This window comes from Notolepis coatsorum (assembly GCF_963971535.1).
Source record: "Notolepis coatsorum genome assembly, chromosome: 2".
In the NCBI taxonomy this organism is placed as follows: Eukaryota; Metazoa; Chordata; class Actinopteri; order Aulopiformes; family Paralepididae; genus Notolepis; species Notolepis coatsorum.
Genome location: NC_140166.1, coordinates 168987189 through 169012537, shown reverse-complemented (window position 1 = coordinate 169012537; position 25349 = coordinate 168987189). Strand labels below are relative to the sequence as shown.

Here is a 25349-nt window from a genome sequence, read left to right as displayed (position 1 = left end):
TATGCAGTAGTGATATGCACTGTAGTGATATGCAGTAGTGATATGCTGTAGTGATATGCACTGTAGTGATATGCACTGTAGTGATATGCAATGTAGTGATATGCAGTAGTGATATGCACTGTAGTGATATGCAGTAGTGATATGCTGTAGTGATATGCTGTAGTGACATGCAGTAGTGATATGCTGTAGTGATATGCACTGTAGTGATATGCACTGTAGTGATATGCTGTAGTGATATGCACTGTAGTGATATGCAGTAGTGATATGCACTGTAGTGATATGCTGTAGTGATATGCACTGTAGTGATATGCACTGTAGTGATATGCAGTAGTGATATGCAGTAGTGATATGCACTGTAGTGATATGCAGTAGTGATATGCTGTAGTGATATGCAGTAGTGATATGCACTGTAGTGATATGCAGTAGTGATATGCTGTAGTGATATGCAGTAGTATATAATGCCCATATACGGGTGCAGCAGTATGTATGTGAGCGGCGATGTCAACAGAGTAAACTTCAGTCCAGTCTACAACTAAGTGTCTTCATTGACTCGATAACACTTCATGGTGACAGCGGTAACAGTAGTGGATTGCTACACTATTTGGTGATATGATTTCAGTTGACTATTGACTATATTTGCACTACTTGGTGATGTGATTTCAGTGGACTATTGACATAGAGTGTTGTTCTACATATATTATGTTCTGCAAAGGAAGGTTATGCATTCTGTGAAAGTCTATATGGGGCAATATAGCTAAACAGGGGGGATGTAGTGATATGCAGTATTATATAATGCTGTAGTGATATGCAGTAGTATATAATGCCCGGTAGGGGTGGACGGTATAAACGGTATGAATTTGCGCTACGGTATGGATTTTGACTATACCTTGTGACCGGTAGACTAGAGCAGATAGTCACAGCAGTAGCAATGACGTGAACGTTACTTGACGATTCACTCAACGTTTGCAGTGGTCGTTGCAGTGTTTAATTGTACTGAGTTTTTCTTTTCACTTAGTGCAGCTTGAAAAAATAGGTTTTCAGAGACGGAAGTAACTTGAGAAAAGGTTTTGCAGAATAAATGTTCTTAAAATACCTCTGTACTATGTGAAATATGTCCTAGTAATACAAGAGTACGGTAATAGCTGCCATACCAGTGTTTTACCCCTTCAGAAGCATTTATATAGACATTTTAAGATAAATTAATATACCGTGATATATACCGTTACCGTCTATGCTTCAAATTATACCGTGATATACATTTTAGACCATACCGTCCAGCCCTAATGCCCGGTGTGCGGCCCGGACTATATATATGGGTGCACCAGTATGTATGTGAGCGGCGATGTCAACAGAGTAAACTTCAGTCCAGTCTACAACTAAAAGTGTCTTCATCGACTCGCTAACACTTCAGAGGCTTTACAGACCTAGTTTGCCCTGTAGGACCGCTAAATACCTGGCTTCACTCGTACATCAGAGGTGAGAGTTAGCTTGCCAATTGACCTCTCTCAAGCCCCGCCCTCTTTTCTTGTTCCTCCAATCGCAACGGTTGCCTCCATCGGAAAAAAACAAAGTTGTGATTGGAGGATCAAGAAAATAGGGGGCGGGGCTTCAGATAGGTCACAGTCAGTTGTTTGTGTTTAAACTGTCATAACTAGGCTTTTCATTTCAAATATCTACCCTACCCTCCAAAACACACACAAAGAAATACAAGCTAAAACGGTCTAACCCACGTTAGGTTAACACACACACAGATGCTAATAAATAGTGTCTTTTCCCCCCATTTCACAATTGTGTGCATCATGTTAGTCAGGGTCTAATCCCATTCCTCCAACGTTCCACAGGGACACCGGTGGCCTACATTGTGCAGAGCCCTCGAGACAATACATTACATCACACTTTATTCCAATTTTTCAGGATGGCCTCTGCAGCATCAAGAGTGCTGTCTTGCTGTTGGGAGACAGGAGAGAAAACAAACACAGGTGAGTAAACAAGAGCCTAACTGTGTTCCTCAAGGACATAACCGTAACACCTCGCGCTAACCGTGACAAACCAATGTTTCACTTAAGGTGCACGCTTTTGGTATACATAGTGTTTTGCCTTTAGGGTAGTTTTGCGTTTACTGTACCTTGATGAAGCACAGGCGGATGTATTTCTCAAACTGCTTTGTGGATTCTTCTCCACAGAATGCCGTTACCGGAATGGCTGCCAGTTTCTACACCAAATACAAACAGTAGGATAATTACATACAGTAGGATGATTATATCAACTGATCATATCAACTGATTATAGGCTACAATACATTAATATTATGGAGACAACTTTAACAACAACAACAACAAAGCCTTCCCTCTCCTTACCTTTTCTTTAATCATCCACTTCACAAACTTGTAGTCATAAGCCTCATCATCTCCCATATGTGACAAGTCCTGATCTACAATAAAAACAGAATTTATTAAATTAAAGTCTTCATGACCTACCTATGTCAGTGATATAAAACAACATGGTTGTTGGATAGAGCTAGCAGCTGACAGAACAGAGTATAGAGCTAGCAGCTAACATAGAACAGAGTATAGAGCTAGCAGACAATAGAGAACAGAGTATAGAGCTAGCAGAAAATAGAGAACAGAGTATAGAGCTAGCAGAAAATAGAGAACAGAGTATAGAGCTAGCAGCCAACAGAGAATAGAGTGAGCTAGCAAATAACACAGTATAGAGCTAGCAGACAACAGAGAACATAGTATAGAGCTAGCAGCCAACAGAGAATAGAGTATAGAGCTAGCAAATAACCAGGCATGCGTTCTTCATGGGACGGGGTTGCACGGTGCAACCCCAGATAAGTACTCGCTATTTGCATATCAATAGCGCCAGTCGTCAGGTGTGTTAAATGCGTTCTCAGATACATTCACACCTAACTTGTTGTGAAGACATGTGTTACATTCCATTCGTAGAGGCAATTAGGCACTGTCTTTAGTCTGTGCTCAAGCGAGGGGACATTAAATGCGCATTCGCGGGAGCGCGCGCGCGCACGCGCCAGGAGCGCGCGTGCACGTGGTGCGTGCAACCACAGATGATTTCAATAACGCACCACTGCAAATAACATAGTATAGAGCTAGCAGACAACAGAATATAGAGCTAGCAGACAACACAGTATAGAGCTAGCAGCCAACAGAGAACAGAATATAGAGCTAGCAGCCAACAGAAAACAGAGTATAGAGCTAGCAGACAACAGAAAACAGAATATAGAGCTAGCAGCCAACACAGTATAGAGCTAGCAGCCAACACAGTATAGAGCTAGCAGCCAACAGAGAACAGAATATAGAACTAGCAGCCAACAGAGAACAGAATATAGAGCTAGCAGCCAACAGAAAACAGAATATATAGCTAGCAGCCAACAGAGAACAGAGTATAGAGCTAGCAGCCAACAGAGAACAGAATATAGAGCTAGCAGCCAACAGAAAACAGAGTATAGAGCTAGCAGCCAACAGAGAACAGAGTATAGAGCTAGCAGCCAACAGAAAACAGAGTATAGAGCTACTGTAGCAGCCAACAGAGAACAGAGTATAGAGCTAGCAGCCAACAGAAAACAGAGTATAGAGCTAGCAGCCAACAGAAAACAGAGTATAGAGCTAGCAGCCAACAGAAAACAGAGTATAGAGCTAGCAGCCAACAGAAAACAGAGTATAGAGCTAGCAGCCAACACAGTATAGAGCTAGCAGCCAACACAGTATAGAGCTAGCAGCCAACACAGTATAGAGCTAGCAGCCAACAGAGAACAGAATATAGAGCTAGCAGCCAACAGATAACAGAATATAAAGCTAGCAGCCAACAGAAAACAGAGTATAGAGCTAGCAGCCAACACAGTATAGAGCTAGCAGCCAACACAGTATAGAGCTAGCAGCCAACACAGTATAGAGCTAGCAGCCAACAGAGAACAGAATATAGAGCTAGCAGCCAACAGAGAACAGAGTATAGAGCTAGCAGCCAACAGAGAATGGAGTATAGAGCCAGCAGACAACAGAGAACGGAGTATAGAGCTACAGTAGCACCCAACAGACTAGTTTCACGCTGCAATGCAGGAGTTCTTTGAGAAACTGGCTTTCTACCTCTTTTCTAAAAGTCAATTTATATTAAAGTACTGTAACAACAATTTAATTTTAAATTAAACAAGCCAGCAGAAGTTAAAGAGGTAATTTGTTGTGTTTGATTGATTTATTGAAAACTTTGGGTAGGAGGGGTGGGGTGGGGGTAGTAGGAGGGGTTGGTGGGGAACACTGTACAAGCAAAACTGTACATTGGAATATTGACAAAACCATACTTGGTAATTTACTGTACATTGGAGGGGGTTGGGTTAGGACATTTACAGGGGCCAGTTTCTAATTGCAGTCCCCTGTAGGTGTTCTTTGAGAGTGGTTTTAAAAGTGGGTAGTGATTCACATTCCTTTACAGCTTTGGGTAGGGCGTTCCACATTGACGTGGCATAATTGCGAAACGTGTTTAGTCCCTTGTTTGAGCCGAATCTGGGTTTAACATGATTTGTGGAGCTCCCTCTGGTGTTGTGATCGTGGTATTCACTGACCGTTGTAGCCAATTTGATGATTTTACTGTGGTCACTTTATTGTATGAAGGTGCTGTGTTATTGTGAAGGTGTCTTGAGATTATTGACAAATTATCTGTCAGTGGGCATAGGTGGGGCTCAGATGATCTCGGGCACAGCCTATTTGTATGTGTGTCACAGGTGCGCAGCGGGAGGGAATTGGGGAAAGTCACAGGGAAGCCACACAGTTTTTCAACCGTGCGTGTTTTGTTTGTTCCCAGTTGTTTTGAGTTATTTTTCAGGTTTATTTTGCAGCACTAGTTATTTGTTTAGGTTACAGTTAAACACAGAGTTTATGTTATGCTTTGCTTTTCCACCTTGCAAGAGAAAATAAAACTCGTTAAATGCACTCAACGAGAGGACCTGGTTTACCATCAACAAGCACCACGCGTTGGAAAGAGCTTCTTACCTATTTCCTCACTGGCATCTTTTTGTTGTTCGGTTGCCCTTACACTGACCTTTGGGAAGTATTTTGACATGTACATGGGTACTTTGGACGTGTAGAGTGTATCTTGTAGACCAGGCCCATTGCAAGTTGCTGTACTCTGTCGTCTACTCTAAGACATCCTAGGTTGTCAAAGTGGGCAGGGGTGAGGTGGGTTCTAGGAGTATGGTCAAGCAGTAGTCTGACCAGTTTGTTTTGAGATGTTTGTAATTTTGGTACAAGAATCGAGTTCGTTGGTTGACTTTTTTTTATTACATTGGATGCCATTTTGTCACAGGAAAGATTAGCCTCTAGGATGGAACCCAGGTAGGTAATTTCATCTTTCCTTGTGACAATATTGTCACCCACTGTAACTGAGAAGCCGTCGGTCTTGCTGAGTTTGTTATTTGAACCGAAGAGATTTGACTCCGTTTTGCCCATGTGTAATGATAGTTTGTTATCAGCGAGCCATATGCAGATTTTGCCTAGTTCCGAGCTGAGGGTTTTTTCAACCTGTAACTTGTTCTTGTCAGAGACCAGCAGGGCTGAGTCGTCCGCAAACAGGAACAAGTTGCAGTCACAAGCTGACGACATGTCATTTGCATAAATTAGGAACAGTAGCGGTCCTAGTATGCTTCCTTCTGGAACACCACAGCTCACTGTGAGGGGGGGGATAGGGTGCCGTTAACCTCCACCATCTGTTCTCTCCCCTCCAGGTAGGATTGCATCCAGCTCACTGATAGACTATCAAAACCAATTGCTTTTAGCTTGTCAATCAGAATGGAGTGATTGACAGTGTCGAAGGCTTTTTGTAGGTCCAGCATGACCATGCCGCAGTATTTGCCCGTGTCCACCTCTTGTTTGATGTGGTCGTTCAAATAGAGAAGGCATGCGTCAGTGGAGTGGGATGTTCTGAAGCCAGATTGGAATTCGTAGATTAGATCTTTTTCCGCTAGGTAATTTTCAACCTGTTCGTAGACAATTTTTTCCATGACTTTCGAGATGGAGGTAAGAATAGAAACAGGGCGGTAGTTGCCTGGGTCTAATTTACTGCCCTTTTTGTGCAGAGGGGTCACTCTCGCAATTTTGAAGTCCTTGGGGACGTGTCCCTGTTTTATGGAGAGGTTTATTATGTGTGTGATGACTGGGGTGATGGCGGCTGCTGAGTCTCTGAGGAATTTGGAGGGGATGTTGTCATGGCCAGTGGCCTTGTTAGGTTGGAGGGCGCTCAGTTTTTTGAGTACCTCATCTGTTGTTACCATTTCCAGTTTGAAGTCGTCTTTGCGGACCCCTAGGTTTTTGTAGTAAGCTACTATGTGTTCTACCCCATAATGCCCTGAGTGGGAGGGTAGTTTGTTTACCAGTGTTGTGGCTATGTTTGTGAAGAAAATGTTTAAGTAATTGTGCCATTTTCTTGTTAAAACAATTGTTAAGTAGCTCTACATTCCGACAGCCATCACTGATATAGTGTGTTTGGTCAGTAACAAGTCCCTCTGCTCTGCAGTAAACAGAAAATATATTTTCTGGTATCCCGTTCGCACTTTATCCAATTAGGAGGAGAGAACTCCACAAAGCAGTGCGTGGGTAGCAGGAAAAACATGACTGCTTGCTCATAAACCTTCTCTTTTACCACCTCAACGGTTCATATTAATAATTCATATTTGACCTGCAATGCCTTGTTTGACAGTTTGATCAGAATTTCATGAGCCAGGCACACCAACAGCAGCACGCTATAGGGTGGCTCGCGCTCGTAAACGTTCTCTTTTTCCACATTAATGGTTCACAGAAATATGTTTATGCCAACATTTTCAATTCGAATATGCAATTGCTGGATCCTAATTCATATTTGATCTGCAACACCCTAGTTTGACAGGAAGTTAGCCACAATGCTGATATCACTTACAGCACCTTTAGTATATACTGTAACAACAGGACACGGCTAGCTAAAAAAGTATATCAGAGCTAGCTTGCTGCCTGTGCAGAAAGACTTGGGAGACATTGCAGCCTATGCGGAGCTGCCGGTCTTAAATTGTGCTCATTGTACTCACTGAGAGACGTCACGTCCACGACCATGAAGTAGCCTCCCTCTGGAATGATGGGAGACATGCCGGCCTCCTGCAGGATGGTAGCCATGCGGTTCCTCTTGCCCTCGAGCTCCTCCGCTAGCGAGGAGAAGTAACACTCTGGCTGACCCATGAGCCTGTAGTCCCTGAGCAAACCTTGTGCCACAGCTTCCTGCGAGGTAGAGGTAGACACATGCTCAAGACAGGTCCACTGCTTCTCCAAGGAGACGTACAAAAAGCTAGCTTTGGTGAATATAAATAACATGGGTTACCTTTCAAAAAACAAAAACACGGCAACATTATTTGAAGCACACTTACTGTCTTCTCCAGAGTCAGACAATAGGATAGATACCAATTTCCTCTCTGCACGTTTAGTAGAAAGCTATCCGGCTGCACCTTAGCCTAGCTTAGCACAATGAATAGGAGTGGATAGCCTAGCTAAAACTCCGGGAGAGGCGTTAGTTGGCCAGTGCCTAGGCTAGCCGCTACGCATTAGCTTCTATTCCAGGGGTGGCCAACCCGCGGCTCGCGAGCCGCATGTGGCTCTTTGCCCGTCAATGTGTGGCTCTTCCATCCATTAAAAAATATATATATACATTATAATTATATATATATACGTTTTTTTTTTTTTTTGTATGTCACTCATTCCATAAGGACGTAGAATAAACATTCACAGATTTTTTTTTAAATGGTCTTTGATTGGTTGATTGATTGATTGAAAACTTTATTTAACAGATTGCAGAATGGGTACAATACAGTACGGCTCAATACACACAATTGTTAAGGGGATGCAGACCTGAAAAAGACGTTTGTCTTGTTTCCATCAGGGTCCCCCATTTTCAATTCATATAGACATTTATGACATACACAACATACATGACATTTATGGCATAGGGACATATAGGTATTTAGTACGGATACATTTGTGACATAAACGGTATTCCAATATACAGTATTGTTACCCCTAGATCCTGACAGAGTATATACATATGATGGGGAGGGGACTGTACATTTGGAGGGGGAGGGTGGGTGGGAGAGAAATATCCATATGGCGGGGAGGGAATATATACATGCGGTATTGCGGTGGGGAGGAGACTGTCTATTAGGAGGTGGTGGGGGTTTTGGGCATTTACGGTGGCCAGTTTGTAATTGCAGCCTCCCGTAGGTGCTCTTTAAGAGCAGTTTTGAATGTGGGTAGGGATTCACATTCCTTTACAGCTTTGGGTAGGGCGTTCCACATTGATGTGGCATAATTGCGAAACGTGTTTAGTCCCTTGTTTGAGCCGAATCTGGGTTTAACATGATTTGTTGAGCTTCCTCTGGTGTAGTGGTTGTGGTATTCACTGACCTTTGGGAAGTATTTTGACATGTACATGGGTACCTTAGTCGTAGAGTGTATCTTGTAGACCAGGCCCATTGCAAGTTGCTGTACTCTGTCTACTCTAAGCCATCCTAGGTTGTCAAAGTGGGCAGGGGTGAGGTGGTTTCTGGGGGTAAGGTCAAGTAGTAGTCTGACCAGTTTGTTTTGTGATGTTTGTAATTTTGTTTTAAGCACCTTTGAGGTGCTTTGGTACCATGAGGTGCACGCATAGTCGTAGTACCCTTGAATGAGTGCTCCTGCCAGAGTCTTCAGGGTATTCTTGTTTACGAGAGAGGAGATCCGGTACAAGAATCTAGTTCGTTGGTTGACTTTTTTTATTACATTGGATGCCATTTTGTCACAGGAAAGATTTGCCTCTAGGATGGAACCCAGGTAGGTAATTTCATCTTTCCTTGTGACAATATTGTCACCCACTGCAACTGAGAATCCGTCGGTCTTGCTGAGTTTGTTATTTGAACCGAAGAGTATGGACTCTGTTCTGAAGGATCAGATTAAACCGAATATATATATTTATTTATATATATATATTTAATTGTATTTGTATATCCCCTGATATCCCCTGATATCCCCTGTATATTCCTTGTACAATATGCATTGAATATCCCTTCTAGTCTACTGAACATCCCATAATAGTCTCCATTCTACCATTGGACGAGACCTTGGTGCCAGGTCGCCATACCCCTCAGACCAAGTTCAATCGTACCGCTCAACATGTATGGACAAGTCCTAGTTCCGCGTAGGAATATGTCTACCGCACCACTAATGGTACTATTTGTTCATAGTGCGTATATATACTGCGCTATTAAAGTAGAACTTTCTTTTAGTCCAGTTCCTTACCCTCCAACAGAGTGACAGACGCAAAAGCCTCCCCGCGAACCACGTGTGGGCAGTAAGGCCAATTCGGCCCAGTATCGGCATTGAGACATCGTGTATATTAATATTTGAATAGTCATATTTGGCACTATATCGTCGAGTTGGACGTATTCTATTAAGCTAATAATAGTCTATTCATATATAGTGCCTCGTGCGGTAAGAGTTCTATAGTAATCAGCACCCCCATCGTTTCGGGCATCAGCTGGACGCTTATCCAGGGTGGTTGACCCCACGTGAAGCTGCACCCGAGGAGCTCCAGGCCAAAGAGCGAGTGGACCTGTATATTGGATTATTCTACCGACGACGGCTAGCCTTCCCCGGCTTGGATTATGCTTTGAGTACTTTGATTATTCTATGGATAAAGGCCAACACTGCGGTGTGTTGGAAATACCCCCCCCGGAGAGGACGACAGGTGAGACGGCGCTCTGCACAGTGAGGTCGCCTCACGTCTCTCCGTCGTGGACCGGAGGATGCCGACCACAGAGGGTCCAACTGCATTCATCTGTGGATCGAGGATCGTTGGGCACCGTGTCGCACAACTGTGGACTCTCCCAAGATACCCTCGGCCAGACGGGATCCAGCCAGTGACTCTCTAACCCCCCCCCTCCAGCTGTCCTACAAGCAGTCGGAACCTTCCCCTAGTGTATCCAGCTATATAATCATTCAAGTATCATCGCTATTGTTCCCTAAATATTCCAGGTTGTATATTTGCTTCCTGCGCAATCAGAGATTGGACATTCGATATTGATCTACCTACGAATACTCATTTGCCATAAAAGTGCATACTATTTCAAATCATAAATGTAATTAAGTGATCGTTGTACATACCTTTTGCTATGTATTAAAACTCAAACTTTCGATTTGGTACATTTGTGTTGGATCCGTTTATCAGGTGGGAGTGTTCAACATATTCATACCTAGTACTGGGTGGCCAGAGTCTAAAGTACAAGAGGTAGTGGTAGTAAGTATCATATCTAACCATACAGTCAGGGAATTGTACCCCTCAGTTACAATTGGTCCTTCGAGCCGGAGGGTAATCAGTGTAATATTAATATAGTGTTATTAATATTAAAATGGCCTATGATGAACACTCCACGAAACGATCCTCCTAACCAACAACGCCCGCGGCGCAAACGACAGCTCCCTCAGTACCTAGAGGCTTACGCTGTCAGTCAACAACCTAGTCTTCTACCAACAGTAAACGCGGTAAAACTAGAAAGTAAAATTATGTCTAACCCTAACGACCAGGCTACCCCGACCATAGAGGCCCCTATGGGTTCTAATGTAACTGACCAAGCTCACGGTGGGGACCAGGGGGAACCAGACATGACTTTACACCCCGCCAATACCGAAGAAGTAGTCCCCGACGAGTCCCGGCAGGAAGACAACACTACCGAGAGAGAACTCGGCACGGAAGAAGATGAGGAGAGCACCGTGGAGATAGAGCTCCAAGACTCCGCACGGAGTACCCCAAGGGACGGCTCCCCTATACAACCGTCTTCTCCCAGCGAGGCAGAGAGGACACTACAGCAGGCATTCCTCGTCAGCCTGAAAGCCTCTACTGAACGCGATAGACTCCAGGGTGAACGCGATCGATTGCAGATACAGCAACGGAGCGAAGAAGAGCACATACGCCTGGAAATAAGACGCATTCAGATGGAAGAGAATATGGCAAGAGACCGGGCCGACGCCCAGCGCACCGCCACCGGTGCCCAGAGAGAATCGGATCTCACCAAGCGCGAAGCCGAGCGCGACAGAGCACAAGCGCAACTAATAGAACAGCTGATCAGAAGGACAACACCCCCTCCCTCCACCAGAGGCTCCAGGAACTCGTCTAGACATCACTCCAGGGCGGCATCCCCTAGCCGAGTAAGCGACCCTGAACTTGACCAACAGACGAGGTCTATACCCCCCGCAGACCCCCTTCCCCAACCGGTCCAAGCGAGACCCAGCCACCGGGAAGGAGCAGCATACACTGCGGAGAGGCTAAATCAGAGACTACAAGCCCTGGATGACCTAACGGAAGACGAAGAGGAAGAGGAGGAGAACCACGCCCGACGACAGCACAGTACTCTACCGGACCAGGAGGTCCAGTACAGCCCAGGCTATACCCCCGCGGAGCTGCGCTACAGACCCCCGACGCTATTCACGGGTGAGCACGACGCACGACCCGCACCGAGGAACAGCACCTGGACCAGCGGGCCATGGTACACAGCCGGTACCAGCCCACGCCAAGGAGCAGGAGGAGACTCGCCTAGGAGGCCTCTCCCCCAACGCTCGCCGATGTATCAACAATCCGCGTCATACATTGGCACACCTATGGTACCAGACTTCACCCAGGAGAACCGGGCCCAGTATACGGAGCTCCGCATGTGTCTGGAGACAATGTTGGTGGATGTCATTGATGAACGCCATAAATACGCGATACTACTGAAGCATTTAAAGGTACCCCGCGCGCACAACATAGCGCTCGCCTACGCCACTTCCACGACCCCATACACCGCAGCGCTGGTAGCGTTGGACCAGAGATATGGACGTATATGGGATTACGTGATCCAGGAGATCAGGCACATCGACCGCCTACCCCCAGCAACAGACAATCGAGCACTGGACGACCTGTCCATCAGAGTGCAGTCCCTGGTAGGGATGCTGGGAGCGCAGAGGGAAAAGGGTAGGCATGAACTATACGCCAACTCAAATGTAGAGAGGATCTTGGAGAAGCTACCGCCCGCCCGACAGGAGCGCTTTAGGCGGCAGAGAGACCACCGAGACCCTAATGGCCCCGAACCGAACCTCCTCGATCTAGCCGACTTCCTGGCGAGAGAAGTCAGCAGCTTACGGCTAGATACATTCGGACGGAGCACCCCTGGCTCCAGAGAAGGAACCAGGAGACTAAATGATGGAAGAAGATCGGTGACTGTCATGCACCAATCGGAGTCAGTGCCAAGCAGTAGGAGCCACAGTACCCCCTCAAGAAAGGAGAAGTGGAAGATAGTGTGCCCCTACTGTGAGAAAGAACACTGGCTGTCACAATGTGACTCATTCCCCAAGATGAATGCGGAGGAAGCGAGTCAATGGATAAAGTCCAACAGACGCTGTTTTCGCTGTGCGCGATCACACATGGCAGCCGAATGCCGCTTAAAGAAAAAGTGCAGTCGGTGCGATGGAGCCCATCTGGACATACTCCACGACAGTAACAGACGGCGGCCTCCACCCGCACCATCAAGCAGCAAAGCAAGCGTCATGTACATCGACCCCGCCAGCAGCAGCGGAGCCAGAGTGCTCTTAAAGGTAGTCCGTGTGACATTGAGCTACCAGAATAAAGTCATGGACACTTACGCCGTCCTTGATGACGGGTCAGAGAAGACCCTTCTGCTCGCGTCCGCTGCGGCCCAGCTAGGGCTGCGGGGGAGCGAAAACCAAATGACAATTCGGACAATAAGAAGAGATTTGAAAACGATAAAGGGCGAGAATGTCTCATTCTCTATCGCAGCAAGCGGCCAGCCCGAGCGACGGTACAGGATTACAGACGCTTTCACCAGCCAAGAAATAGGACTGTCGCGGTACACATACCCCGTAGCCAAGCTGATGGAGAAATATGTACATCTACGCAAGCTACCGATCCCACTCATAGACGGTGCTACCCCGACACTGTTGATAGGCTCCGACCATGCAGACCTCATTGTCCCGATAGACCGGGTTCATACCGGACCCAGAGGCTGTCCTGCTGCAGTCGAGACCCGCCTAGGATGGACTCTCCAAGGCCCACTCGCCAAATCTCTCAACCGAACCACAGCCACTAGCTGTCTCCACTCCCGAGTCACAGAGGGAGACACCGCACTCCTGCAGCATGTAGAGAGGCTATGGACCTTAGAACAAATGCCCTTTAAGAACGAAAAGAAAGACATTCGCTCTAAAGACGACATCTACGCCATTAACCTCCTCGAGACGGGAACAAAGAGAGTCCCAGTCAGCGGCGTGTTGAGATACGCCACGCCACTCCTGCGGCGGGAAGGGATGCCTACCTTTCACGCAAAGAAAGACGCCACAGAGCGGTACCTACTAAACACAGAGCGGCGCTTAGCCAAGGACCCCACCCAAGAAAGTGTATACCGCGCTGAGATTGAGAAGCTCATCACAGCGGGACACGTCACAAAGATTGACATTAAAGAGGCCGACCAGACGACTGAATCGTGGTACGTGCCCCACCACAAGGTTCATCACAACGGCAAAGACCGCATCGTGTTTAACTGCAGCTACCAGATCGGATCCCAAAATCTGAATAAAGAGCTATTGCCCGGTCCTACACTCGGCCCCTCCCTACTAGGCGTACTACTCCGCTTCCGCCAGGACAAGGTGGCTATCAGCGGGGATATCAAAGGGATGTTCCTGCAGGTGAGATTAGTAGAGGAGGACAAGCCCCTGTTGCGGTTCCTATGGAGAGAGAGGCCAGGAGATGAGCACCCAGCCATCTACCAATGGGAAGTCCTCCCTTTCGGAACTACATGCAGCCCATGCTGTGCTACATTTGCACTACAGAGACATGTCGCAGAGGACCCAGCAGCGGACGAAGAGGTCCGACACAGTGTGAAGAACAGCTTCTACGTAGATAACTGTCTACAAAGCGTTTCGACCCAGGAAGAAGCCGAGGCTCTCCTACTTAAACTCCGCGCCTCTCTGATCAAAGGCGGCTTTGATCTCAGGCAGTGGGCCAGCAGCGATCCGCACGTACTACGCAGCCTCTCCTCCGAGGACAAGGCAGCGAGCAGCGAGACCTGGATGGCCACAATCCCAGGAGAAGCCCAAGAGATGACACTAGGACTAGTGTGGCGCTTCAAAACAGATTCGCTCCACTATAGACACAAACCCCTGACCACGGAGCAGGGAAGGTCGACGGCAATACCGACCACCAGACGGAGTGTGTACAGAACACTCGCCCGACAATATGACCCGTTAGGATGTATACTACCGTACACCACCAGGGCAAAGATGATTGTACGAGCATTGTGAGACAAGGACCAGGGCTGGGACGACCCCATTCCCGCACACCTTGCATCCACCTGGAGAGAGTGGGAGATGGAACTCCACTCACTCCCAGGCGTTAATATACGCCGAAGCTACTTCCCACCCACGGTGAGGCCAGAGACATGTAAAATGGATATACACGTCTTCAGTGACGCCTCCGAGGTCGCCTACGGATCAGTAGCCTACTTGCGGGCCCAAGAAGAGGGGGGAGAGATCTACACAGCATTCATCCTCGCCCGCTCGAGAATAGCCCCACGCAAGCAACAGTCTATCCCACGTCTAGAGCTCTGCGCAGCCCTCGCAGGAGCGCATCTAGCCACGCTCATCCAACGTGAGCTCACCATTCCGGTGCATAGAACAATCCTGTGGTCAGATTCCACGACAGTACTCGCCTGGATCAAATCGGATTCATGCAAATACAAAGTCTTCGTGGGAGTCAGAGTCACTGAGATTCAAGAGTTAACCGGAGAGTTAACCGGAGAAGCAAACTGGCGCTATGTTGATACAAAACACAACCCAGCTGACGTCATCACCCGGGGAATGTCCCTAGATGACTTAACCCGTCGTAACATCTACAGTGACGGACCAGCATTCCTCAAGCTCCCGGAAGGAGATTGGCCCACGCCCACCCCGAGGGAAGCAAGTGACGAGGAGGCTGAGAATAAGAAACCTATGTTCTGTGGATTGAGCACTGTTGTCTCCGCAGACCCCAACATAGACGATTGCATTACCATAGAGAGTGCGCAGCAACGGACATTCCTGCGGCACCACCCAGAGATTCAGTCCCCCGCTGATATGTCAGCAGCTGACTACGAGGAAGCAGAACTGCTTCTACTGCAACGAGCCCAGAGAGACTCGTTCCCCGATGAACTAGACTGTCTACAGGGAGGAAAGCCCGTCCCATCAGACAGCAGATTGATTCATCTGGCCCCCGAGAGTGACACACATACCCTCATCAGAGTGGGTGGTCGCCTGCGGAGAGCCCCCAATTTACCGGATGACATTAAGTACCCGATCGTATTGAACAGCCGACACAAGGTCACAGAGCTGATTATAAAGAAATACGACGAGGATGTACACCACGCAGGAGCAGAGAGAGTCTTCGCGGAGATCAGACGTCGTTACTGGATACTTCAAGGAAGAGAGGCGGTGCGACGCTTCCAGCGAACCTGTCTAGACTGCCGAAAGTGGCGCGCACAGCCCAGCATACCACGGATGGCTGACCTACCTCCATGTCGCCTCCGACTCGGCGACAAGCCATTCCACTCAACAGGCATGGACTGTTTTGGCCCGCTGCACATAAAGAAAGGAAGAGGCACCGAGAAGCGGTGGGGTATTGTATTCAAATGCATGACCACCAGAGCGATACATATCGAGCTCCTTCCGACCATGAGCACAGACTCATTCCTTATGGCCTTCCGAAGATTCACATCACGGAAAGGAAAACCGTCTACATTATTGTCCGATCACGGGACAAACTTCAAAGGCGGAGAAAGAGAGCTGAGGGAGAGCTTCCAAGCTATGGGCCCAGAACTTAAGACCCACCTCGCTCCAGCCCAGATTGACTTCCAATTCAACCCCCCAAACGCACCCCACTTCGGTGGAACTTGGGAACGAGAAGTACGTTCTATAAAGACAGCCCTGTACGCAGTACTTGGGGCCCAGACTGTGGCGGAAGAAGTCCTAATGACAGTCCTCACGGAGATTGAGGGAGTATTGAACTCAAAGCCCCTCGGTTACGTCTCCAGTGATGTAGCAGATGTCGACCCAGTCACCCCCAACACCCTCCTGATGGGGCGGCTAGATCCCGCGTTACCCCAGACAATGTACCGGCCTGAAGAAGCGAACGGCCGACGAATGTGGAGGTACAGCCAAGTATTAGCCGACAAGTTTTGGAGCAGTTTCCTACTGCACTACCTACCGTCTCTACAGACCCGCCAGAAGTGGGTAAAAGAGAGAGACAATTTGACGGAAGGAACAGTCGTCATGATTATTGACCAGTCACTACCCAGAGCTATGTGGCCGGCTGGCCGCGTAAGCAAAGTGATCACCGGTGCCGATGGCAAGGTCCGAGCAGCTGAAGTACTCGTCCAAGGGCGCACTTACACCCGTCCTGTGGCGAGGCTCATAGAACTGCCCCGACTCCCAGACACAATCGATGATGACCATGACCCTATGACTTTGTGAGTTGACTGACCCTTACAGCGAACCCTTGAGTGGTAGACAGTGCGGTTAATCTGTCTCTGCTTAACTAATTAGGTTGGGACCAATTAGGGGGCGGCTGTTCTGAAGGATCAGATTAAACCGAATATATATATTTATTTATATATATATATTTAATTGTATTTGTATATCCCCTGATATCCCCTGATATCCCCTGTATATTCCTTGTACAATATGCATTGAATATCCCTTCTAGTCTACTGAACATCCCATAATAGTCTCCTCTCCATTCTACCATTGGACGAGACCTTGGTGTCAGGTCGCCATACCCCTCAGACCAAGTTCAATCGTACCGCTCAACATGTATGGACAAGTCCTAGTTCCGCGTAGGAATATGTCTACCGCACCACTAATGGTACTATTTGTTCATAGTGCGTATATATACCGCGCTATTAAAGTAGAACTTTCTTTTAGTCCAGTTCCTTACCCTCCAACAGAGTGACAGACGCAAAAGCCTCCCCGCGAACCACGTGTGGGCAGTAAGGCCAATTCGGCCCAGTATCGGCATTGAGACATTGTGTATATTAATATTTGAATAGTCATATTTGGCACTATATCGTCGAGTTGGACGTATTCTATTAAGCTAATAATAGTCTATTCATATATAGTGCCTCGTGCGGTAAGAGTTCTATAGTAATCAGCACCCCCATCGTTTCGGGCATCAGCTGGACGCTTATCCAGGGTGGTTGACCCCACGTGAAGCTGCACCCGAGGAGCTCCAGGCCAAAGAGCGAGTGGACCTGTATATTGGATTATTCTACCGACGACGGCTAGCCTTCCCCGGCTTGGATTATGCTTTGAGTACTTTGATTATTCTATGGATAAAGGCCAACACTGCGGTGTGTTGGAAATACCCCCCCCGGAGAGGACGACAGGTGAGACGGCGCTCTGCACAGTGAGGTCGCCTCACGTCTCTCCGTCGTGGACCGGAGGACGCCGGCCACAGAGGGTCCAACTGCATTCATCTGTGGATCGAGGATCGTTGGGCACCGTGTCGCACAACTGTGGACTCTCCCAAGATACCCTCGGCCAGACGGGATCCAGCTAGTGACTCTCTAACCCCCCCCCCCCCCCTCCAGCTGTCCTACAAGCAGTCGGAACCTTCCCCTAGTGTATCCAGCTATATAATCATTCAAGTATCATCGCTATTGTTCCCTAAATATTCCAGGTTGTATATTTGCTTCCTGCGCAATCAGAGATTGGACATTCGATATTGATCTACCTACGAATACTCATTTGCCATAAAAGTGCATACTATTTCAAATCATAAATGTAATTAAGTGATCGTTGTACATACCTTTTGCTATGTATTAAAACTCAAACTTTCGATTTGGTACATTTGTGTTGGATCCGTTTATCAGGTGGGAGTGTTCAACATATTCATACCTAGTACTGGGTGGCCAGAGTCTAAAGTACAAGAGGTAGTGGTAGTAAGTATCATATCTAACCATACAGTCAGGGAATTGTACCCCTCAGTTACAGACTCTGTTTTGCCCATGTGTAATGATAGTTTGTTGTCGGCGAGCCATATGCAGATTTTGCCTAGTTCCGTGCTGAGGGCTTTTTCAACCTGTAACTTGTTCTTGTCAGAGACCAGCAGGGCTGAGTCGTCCGCAAACAGGAACAAGTTGCAGTCACAAGCTGACGACATGTCATTTGCATAAATTAGGAATAGTAGCGGTCCTAGTATGCTTCCTTGTGGAACATTTGCATGTTCTTGGTATCTGAATCTAGGGACATCTATGGATCTCAGGGAATGTATTCCCAGTGTCAGAAATAGTGTGTCTGTTACTAGGCTTGAGTAAATTGTAATGAACCAAAGGAGAATATCAATTATATTTAAAAAATATTTGTTATCTTTGACTGTGAATAACACCATGCTAAAATTTACCAGACCTGAAAAATCTAAGCAAATGAATAAAGGGAAGATGATTAAACAGGTTTTGTAGACAGTACTACCCAAGGACAACGATGGAAATAAGTCAAGAGGCTTTTACGTTTCAATCCTTGACAGCAATGTAAGCTGGAGTAATGATCTGTTTATGTTGTGGAGTCTAAATAAAAACCTGAAACCTGAAACCTACTGAATTCTGCCATCTTTTTTATAATGTAAATTTCTCCACCATTTTTCATCATATTGCAACACCGCTTTTTTGCTAGACGTTCACAGAAAGGTAGAGAAACTAACTGTGTTCTGTTTTATGGCAATAACGTTCAGGTTTGTGGGAAATAATCCCCAAAAATAAGAGAAATAAAAAAGTAAATCCAGAAGTCAGATGATTGACAGGGGCTGGCGTGAGCTGGGTAGGGTAGTTTTTCGAAATTCGAAAGCCCAGAGTCTCTTCCTTCAAAAGACTACACTCACTTTTGGCTGCTCCACTTCCTCCTGTCAATATGCGCCGATTTCCGACTCAATGCCCTGAGATTTCTATAATCTTATATTTCACTGATAACAGTTAAAATCATTGGTTTTCGGGCATAAGAGGTTAACCCTGTGAGGTCCAAATTAAAAAGACATTAGCAACTTCAGAGAGTGGGACATATAAACACATTTACTATCAAATAGCATTGTGAGGCTGAACAACAGGACCAATTGACTATACATGTGCATAACATTTTTTAAATAAACATTTACAGACTTTTTCTTTTTTTTTAAATGGCTAAACATGATTTTGTAATTTTGCAACCGGGGGGCTCACAGGGTACTTTTAACCCTGTGAGGCCCAAATAAAAAAGACATTAGTAACTTCAGAGGCCAGAGGGTGAGACCTATAAACACATGAAGGGTGCCTTGACTGAAAAGAAAGGTTGAGAAACGCTGGTATATGGTGTGGCTCTTTGTGGTACCACAGTCATTTTTGTGGCTCTTAATCTCTGACTGGTTGGCCACCCCTGTTCTATTGATTGTGCTAAGCTGGGCTAAAATGCAGCCGGGTGGTTGTCGACCGAACGCACAGAGAGGGAACTGGTATCCATCTTCTTGTCTCACTCTGGAGAAGACATAAGCGCACTTGATGCACACTTCCCATAATGTTGCCGTGTTCCTTTAATAAAGTAAAGAGTAATCCATCAAGGAGAGGTTGGTTTATCCTATGTGTTGCAAGGGGAATACATCTAGATGTGCATTTACCTGTAGAGGTGTAGGGCAGGTGTAGAGGGTGTTCTGCATGACTGTCTGAAGATGCTTGATCAGGTGCTCTGGCCCTATAGACCAGCCAAGCTGACGCACACAAATCGCCAATCCATTACAAACACTCACAAGAGGAATGATAACAAACACGTTACAATGGTTTTATACATCTACACATTTCTTACCTTCCACCCTGTAACACTGAACGTCTTCCCCGCACTGCCGATCGTGATCGTTCTGTCCCACATTCCAGGCAGAGTGGCTGTTTTTGGAGGGAATAATAGAAACGTGTGATCCACTGAGCAACTGGAGGAACAGACGATCAAGTCTGAAAATGTACCCATTTTATTATAAATCTGTTTATTCACATGTTTTTATTTACAAACTTTATAAAAATTAAACATAAACCCAGACAACACGCCACCACACTCCCGAGTGCCCCAGCTCAACCGCCCTCCCCTCCCAAGATCCCCCACCCACCTCCCCCACATCCCTAAGACACGAAAAAATTAAACATTGAGCATGAATGAAAAAATAAATAATAATAATAATTAAAAAAGAAAGAAAGCCCACATCACCACTCCTCTGCAAGTAGCAGGGTCTGTGCGTGGGGGAAATAAAGGGTCTCTGAGTTTTCTCAAATTTGTCTAGAGATCCTGTACCTATTTTGATATGTTGGTGGCCTTTGTAGATGAGCCACTCGTACACCTCATCACTGAAGCACAGGGTGTCGTGCTTAATACAGAGATCAGCAACCATCTGCAGCTCATCTCTGGTGAATACCTGGAGCAAATTGAAAGGAAATATTCAAAGTTAAAGTTATATTATAATATTCTCATAATGTGTTGTGCTTTTCCTAACAATATGGTGTAATGCTATAAACATAGCTCACTGGCCACAGTTGTCATTTAATGCATTATGTACAGTAGACAATGTGGTAATAGTCTACCCTTTTTATTTTTATTTTTTACAAGCAAATGTTGTTTGCCTAGCATGATGTCTACAATGATAAGTGTAATGGAATATGATGCATATTGGACATCACTCACACCGTTCCACACAGTTAATTAGTCCAGAATCCTTCGAGGTGATACAAATGGCCAAATACTGTAGAACTGTACTTAAAAAAATGTAAGTGTCAAAGGTACAAGACTGTATGTATACTAGGCTTAGCCTGTTAATAGATTACAAACAGCTCATTGGCCAGCTGTACTCCGTTCCCCGTCACTCATTGGCAACATTTCCAAAAAGGCCTTCCCTCTGAAACACACACATGCCAGCGAAAGCGTCAATCTTATGTAATGTTAGGAGTAGCGATTGATTGAGAGCCAGCTAGGATTATGGGTATGGTAGCAGATGTCATGGACATTAAACAGTAAAACATTTTATTATGTATAATATGTATTTCTCATTATGCTGAAACATAATTATAGCCAATGATCGCGTTTTATTTGTAATGCCCAATATCACACTACTGTAACAGTATCTAGAAGAGGGAAGGAACTCTTCTGGATATTATTGGAAACTATTGCTAATGGTATCATGTTGGACAGGTTCCAAGAATGAGACAAACATGACCAACACACTCCAGATGCAGTCCAGCTAGTCAGCACAGCTACTGAAAGAGTCCCACATGTTAAATATTTAGGCATCTGGATTGATTCAATTGATGATGAATTCACTTTTGAAGTTCATGTTGATAATCTGGTTTAAAAGCGGTGGACGAGATGTGGCTTTTATAGAAATAGAACCTGCTTTCTTTATAGAAATATAACCTGCGTCCCCATGTTAGTAGGAAAACAATTGTTGAAACTGTATTGTATCCGTCCTTTCCCTAAACAGTGGTATAGACCCGCTGTATACGTCAGACTCACATCCATGCTAAAATAAAATGCATCATTGTCTAATAGGTGATTGCTTGTTCCTCTGTGTGTGTGTGTGTGTGTGTGTGTGTGTGTGTGTGTGTGTGTGCGTGCGTGTTCAACATTAAACTATTGTGCAACCTTATACACTATACTTAAATAAATAACTTATTTGGAACTTACCCTTGTATTTGCTATTTTATTGAAATGATGTTATTAAGTTGCAAGAAATTACAGCAAATGTCTTTCTTTATTGCAATTTATTTTGCCTCCCGGAGGGGGCCCCAGCCCTTCTCCGGACCATCCCCTAGTTGAGACTCCACCATCCTGTTTGAAAATCCTAGGGAAAGCCCCGTCTTGGATTACGGTGACGTAATAAACACTGTTACCATCCTTAAACCCTTAGATACTGTATATCACTCTGCTCTTTAAAAAAATATGTATTAATTTACAGTACCCCATCATTGTACTCTCTTATGAAATGGTTTGCTGGCTCTCTCTCTGTGAGACAAGATCAACATTGGTATGTGTTTATTTACAAAGTGCTCCTAAACAAATGTCCAATTTACATTACTTCACTATTAGACCTCAATGTAGGAGTTTATCAAACCTGCTCTCAGGACTGGATTACACTACATGTTCCTCAATGTAGGAGTTTATCAAACCTGCTCTCAGGACTGGATTACACTACATGTTCCTCAATGTAGGAGTTTATCAAACCTGCTCTCAGGACTGGATTGCACTACATGTTCCTCAATGTAGGAGTTTATCAAACCTGTTCTCAGGACTGGATTACACTACATGTTCCTCAATGTAGGAGTTTATCAAACCTGCTCTCAGGACTGGATTACACGACTACATGTTCCTCAATGTAGGAGTTTATCAAACCTGCTCTCAGGACTGGATCACACTGCATGTTCCTCAATGTAGGAGTTTATCAAACCTGCTCTCAGGACTGGATCACACTGCATGCTCATTGGGTAAATTCTGAATTTGGAAAGGCTTTTAGATTTTGTGCTCCAGACTTGTGGAATAACTTACAAAGCACTTTGAATATTGATTCCCTGATAACATATTAAATAGGCTTATAAATCTTTCTAAATATTTGCGTTTTTATTGTCCGACTTCTGTGTTTTTGTTTTAATAATTTTTGTTTTCTTTCTGCCTAATGTAATCTTGGTAATATGAATGAATGAATGAATGAATGAAGTTTATTTCGAGCCATTTAGCATGTACAAAAAAAACACAAATCAAATTACAAGTTGGCCGAAAAAGGTGTGCATCATCTTATATTTATCGTTGATCTGCGTTATCAACCAAAAAAACAAATATCAATCTTTTCCAAGGTTAAATTAAATAAACGAAATATTAAACTAGATGGGAGGGTTGTTATGTGACATTTATACAACGGCATGCAAATTTCTCGATTCTGATTGGCTGAAACAGTCAATTTACACGTATGTATCTGTCACAATTCCACGCTCTTGGTCCCAGGACCCACCCACAACCGAATCACTATCACTCCGCCGTTCGACTTTGTAGAGGGAGCGGAGAGCGGAGGAGAGGAGAAGGGACAATAATCTTTACAAATGGATATGTTGATAGCATCATAACGACTAAATATAAACAGATTCTGTCACGGCGAATGTCTTAGTCTCTTACACAATGTTGGATTGTGTAATCTATGGGTCATGAGTCATTGTGGAACAAAAGAAAAATCGCGGATTGATTGATTGATTATTTGCAATTTTATTTTAAATTTCTTCCTTGCTCACTCTCTCACACTGTCTGGCACACCCACCCACCCACCCCCCCCCCCCCCCCCCCCCACCACACACACACACACACACACACACAACGGCGGAGGAGAGTCAGACTGAGAGACATAGAAGCAGCTGCGCTGTTTTAAGTGAGCATGGCCTATTGAATTGATTGATTGATTGATTGCTAATTTTATTACTGTACGCCTGGTTTCCAACTGGTTAAGTTTAGGCCCTCTAAAGTAGGTTTAAAAAAATAAATAAAAAAATAGGGCGAAGAAAACTTTTTTTCCCCTTTTGGGCAAAGAAAACGTTTTAATTTGTTTTACCTACTTTCTATAGAAGCATCTAAGAATGAAGTTCTATAGAAAGTAGGTCTGCATCCCCTTAACAATTGTGTGTATTGAGCTGTACTGTATTGTACCCATTCTGCATCTGGTAATAACATTTTCAATCAATCAATCATTCCAATAACACACAGTTGGATGTGTTAGTTTGTTGACTTTTTAATTTGTTTTACCTACGTTCTATAGAAGCATCTAAGAATGAAGTTCTATAGAAAGTAGGTCTGCATCCCCTTAACAATTGTGTGTATTGAGCCGTACTGTATTGTACCCATTCTGCATCTGGTAATAAAATGTTCAATCAATCAATCAATCATTCCAATAACACACAGTTGGATGCGTTAGTTTGTTGGATGAGAACCGTTGGATGCACTTCCGAGCTGCTTCCACATGGAGGCAACTTGTCTTTTTTGTTGTTGTGGTAACTACTTTTTCTGGCGGATGGTTTTTTCAATAAATCTTCGATTAATGTGTGTTTATTGTATAGCAATAAGGTTGGATGAATGTGGCAGTTGTATAAAAGCATTACACCACTTGCAGTTGTGATTTGTGAAAAATAAACCATGCCTAGGGGGGTCTAACGACCACCCCTAGGCATGGTTTATTGTTCACAAACCACTCCTGCGCGTGATGTAATGCTTAAATATCTGTTGTTCTTTGCCATTATGCCAAGACAGTAGGGCTGCTCGATTATGGCAAAAAATCATAATCATGATTATTTTGATCAATATTGAAATCATGATTATTAAAACACGATTACTCATCGACTTGAGATCATATGATGGCGACTGTTTTACCCTTCTTGACCAAAGACTGCCTTTCTGTCATCTTCTACAAGTTACCAAAGATGTTTGAAAATAACTGGAAAAACGTGTTGTGGCTGTTTGGGCTTGGGGGCGCACCACTGTGCAGCATTTACAACACAAGACTAAATGAGAGCAACACGACATGTGGCACAATAATAGTTTTATCTCGATTATCATGAACGTAATTGCTCATAATTGAAATTGAAACTTGATTAATCGCCCATGCCCAACACAGCCATTACTTCACTTCCAGAGCTCCATGAAACCTGTATAGATGCACATACCTTTCCAATGGGGTTGTTGGGGGTGTTGATGATTATGGCCTTGGTCTTGGAGTTGAATTTACTGGCTAGCTCTTCTGGATCAAGAAACCAGTCAGCACTTGTAATGGTTTTCTTTTTATCCGACTTCTAAAAACAGAGATAGAAATGATAGAAAGACACGTCATTGTTAGGTTTCCTTACAATTGCTAACAAGCATTCAGTAGCATTCAGTAGGGATAAGAAAGAATATGTGGAATGCAATTTGCAAAAAACAAAAGGTTGAGCTAAGACTTACAAGGCGCAATGGTATCAACACAGGCTTGGCCCCCGCCATGCGTACCATGGGGACGTAGCAATCGAAGAAGGGTTCAATTATTATTACCTTGAGAGAGAGATTGACATAATCATCATCAACCTTTATTTATTCTCAAATACAATTGAGGTCACCCTCCTTTTCAATGTCGTCGAGACTTTACAGACATTTCAATGCAGACATTTCTACAAATATAACAATAATAAATATGAATAACTATCTATATAGTACTCTTCACACATGGACCGCAGTCCAGAGTGCACCACAGCAATTACCGTAGTATAAAAT

The 25349-nt window shown here is 45.0% G+C and overlaps 1 protein-coding gene across 5 annotated transcripts in view; it reads right to left on the bottom strand.

The window, feature by feature from the left end:
• Positions 1-358: 358 nt before the first annotated feature.
• The window catches only part of LOC311248615 (kynurenine--oxoglutarate transaminase 3-like), a 39474-nt gene continuing 14483 nt past the window's right edge, over positions 359-25349 (bottom strand). For all 5 annotated transcript variants that reach the window (XM_084338022.1, XM_084338023.1, XM_084338026.1 and 2 more), the window contains 9 exons: positions 25044-25130; positions 24770-24895; positions 20376-20496; positions 19899-19975; positions 19714-19803; positions 7067-7253; positions 2358-2431; positions 2126-2212; positions 359-1947 (listed from right to left, as the gene is read on the bottom strand). In XM_084338022.1, the coding sequence (XP_084194148.1) occupies positions 1891-1947; positions 2126-2212; positions 2358-2431; positions 7067-7253; positions 19714-19803; positions 19899-19975; positions 20376-20496; positions 24770-24895; positions 25044-25130 (906 nt within the window). In that variant the 3' untranslated portion in view covers positions 359-1890. The remainder of the gene's footprint in view (positions 1948-2125; positions 2213-2357; positions 2432-7066; positions 7254-19713; positions 19804-19898; positions 19976-20375; positions 20497-24769; positions 24896-25043; positions 25131-25349) is intronic.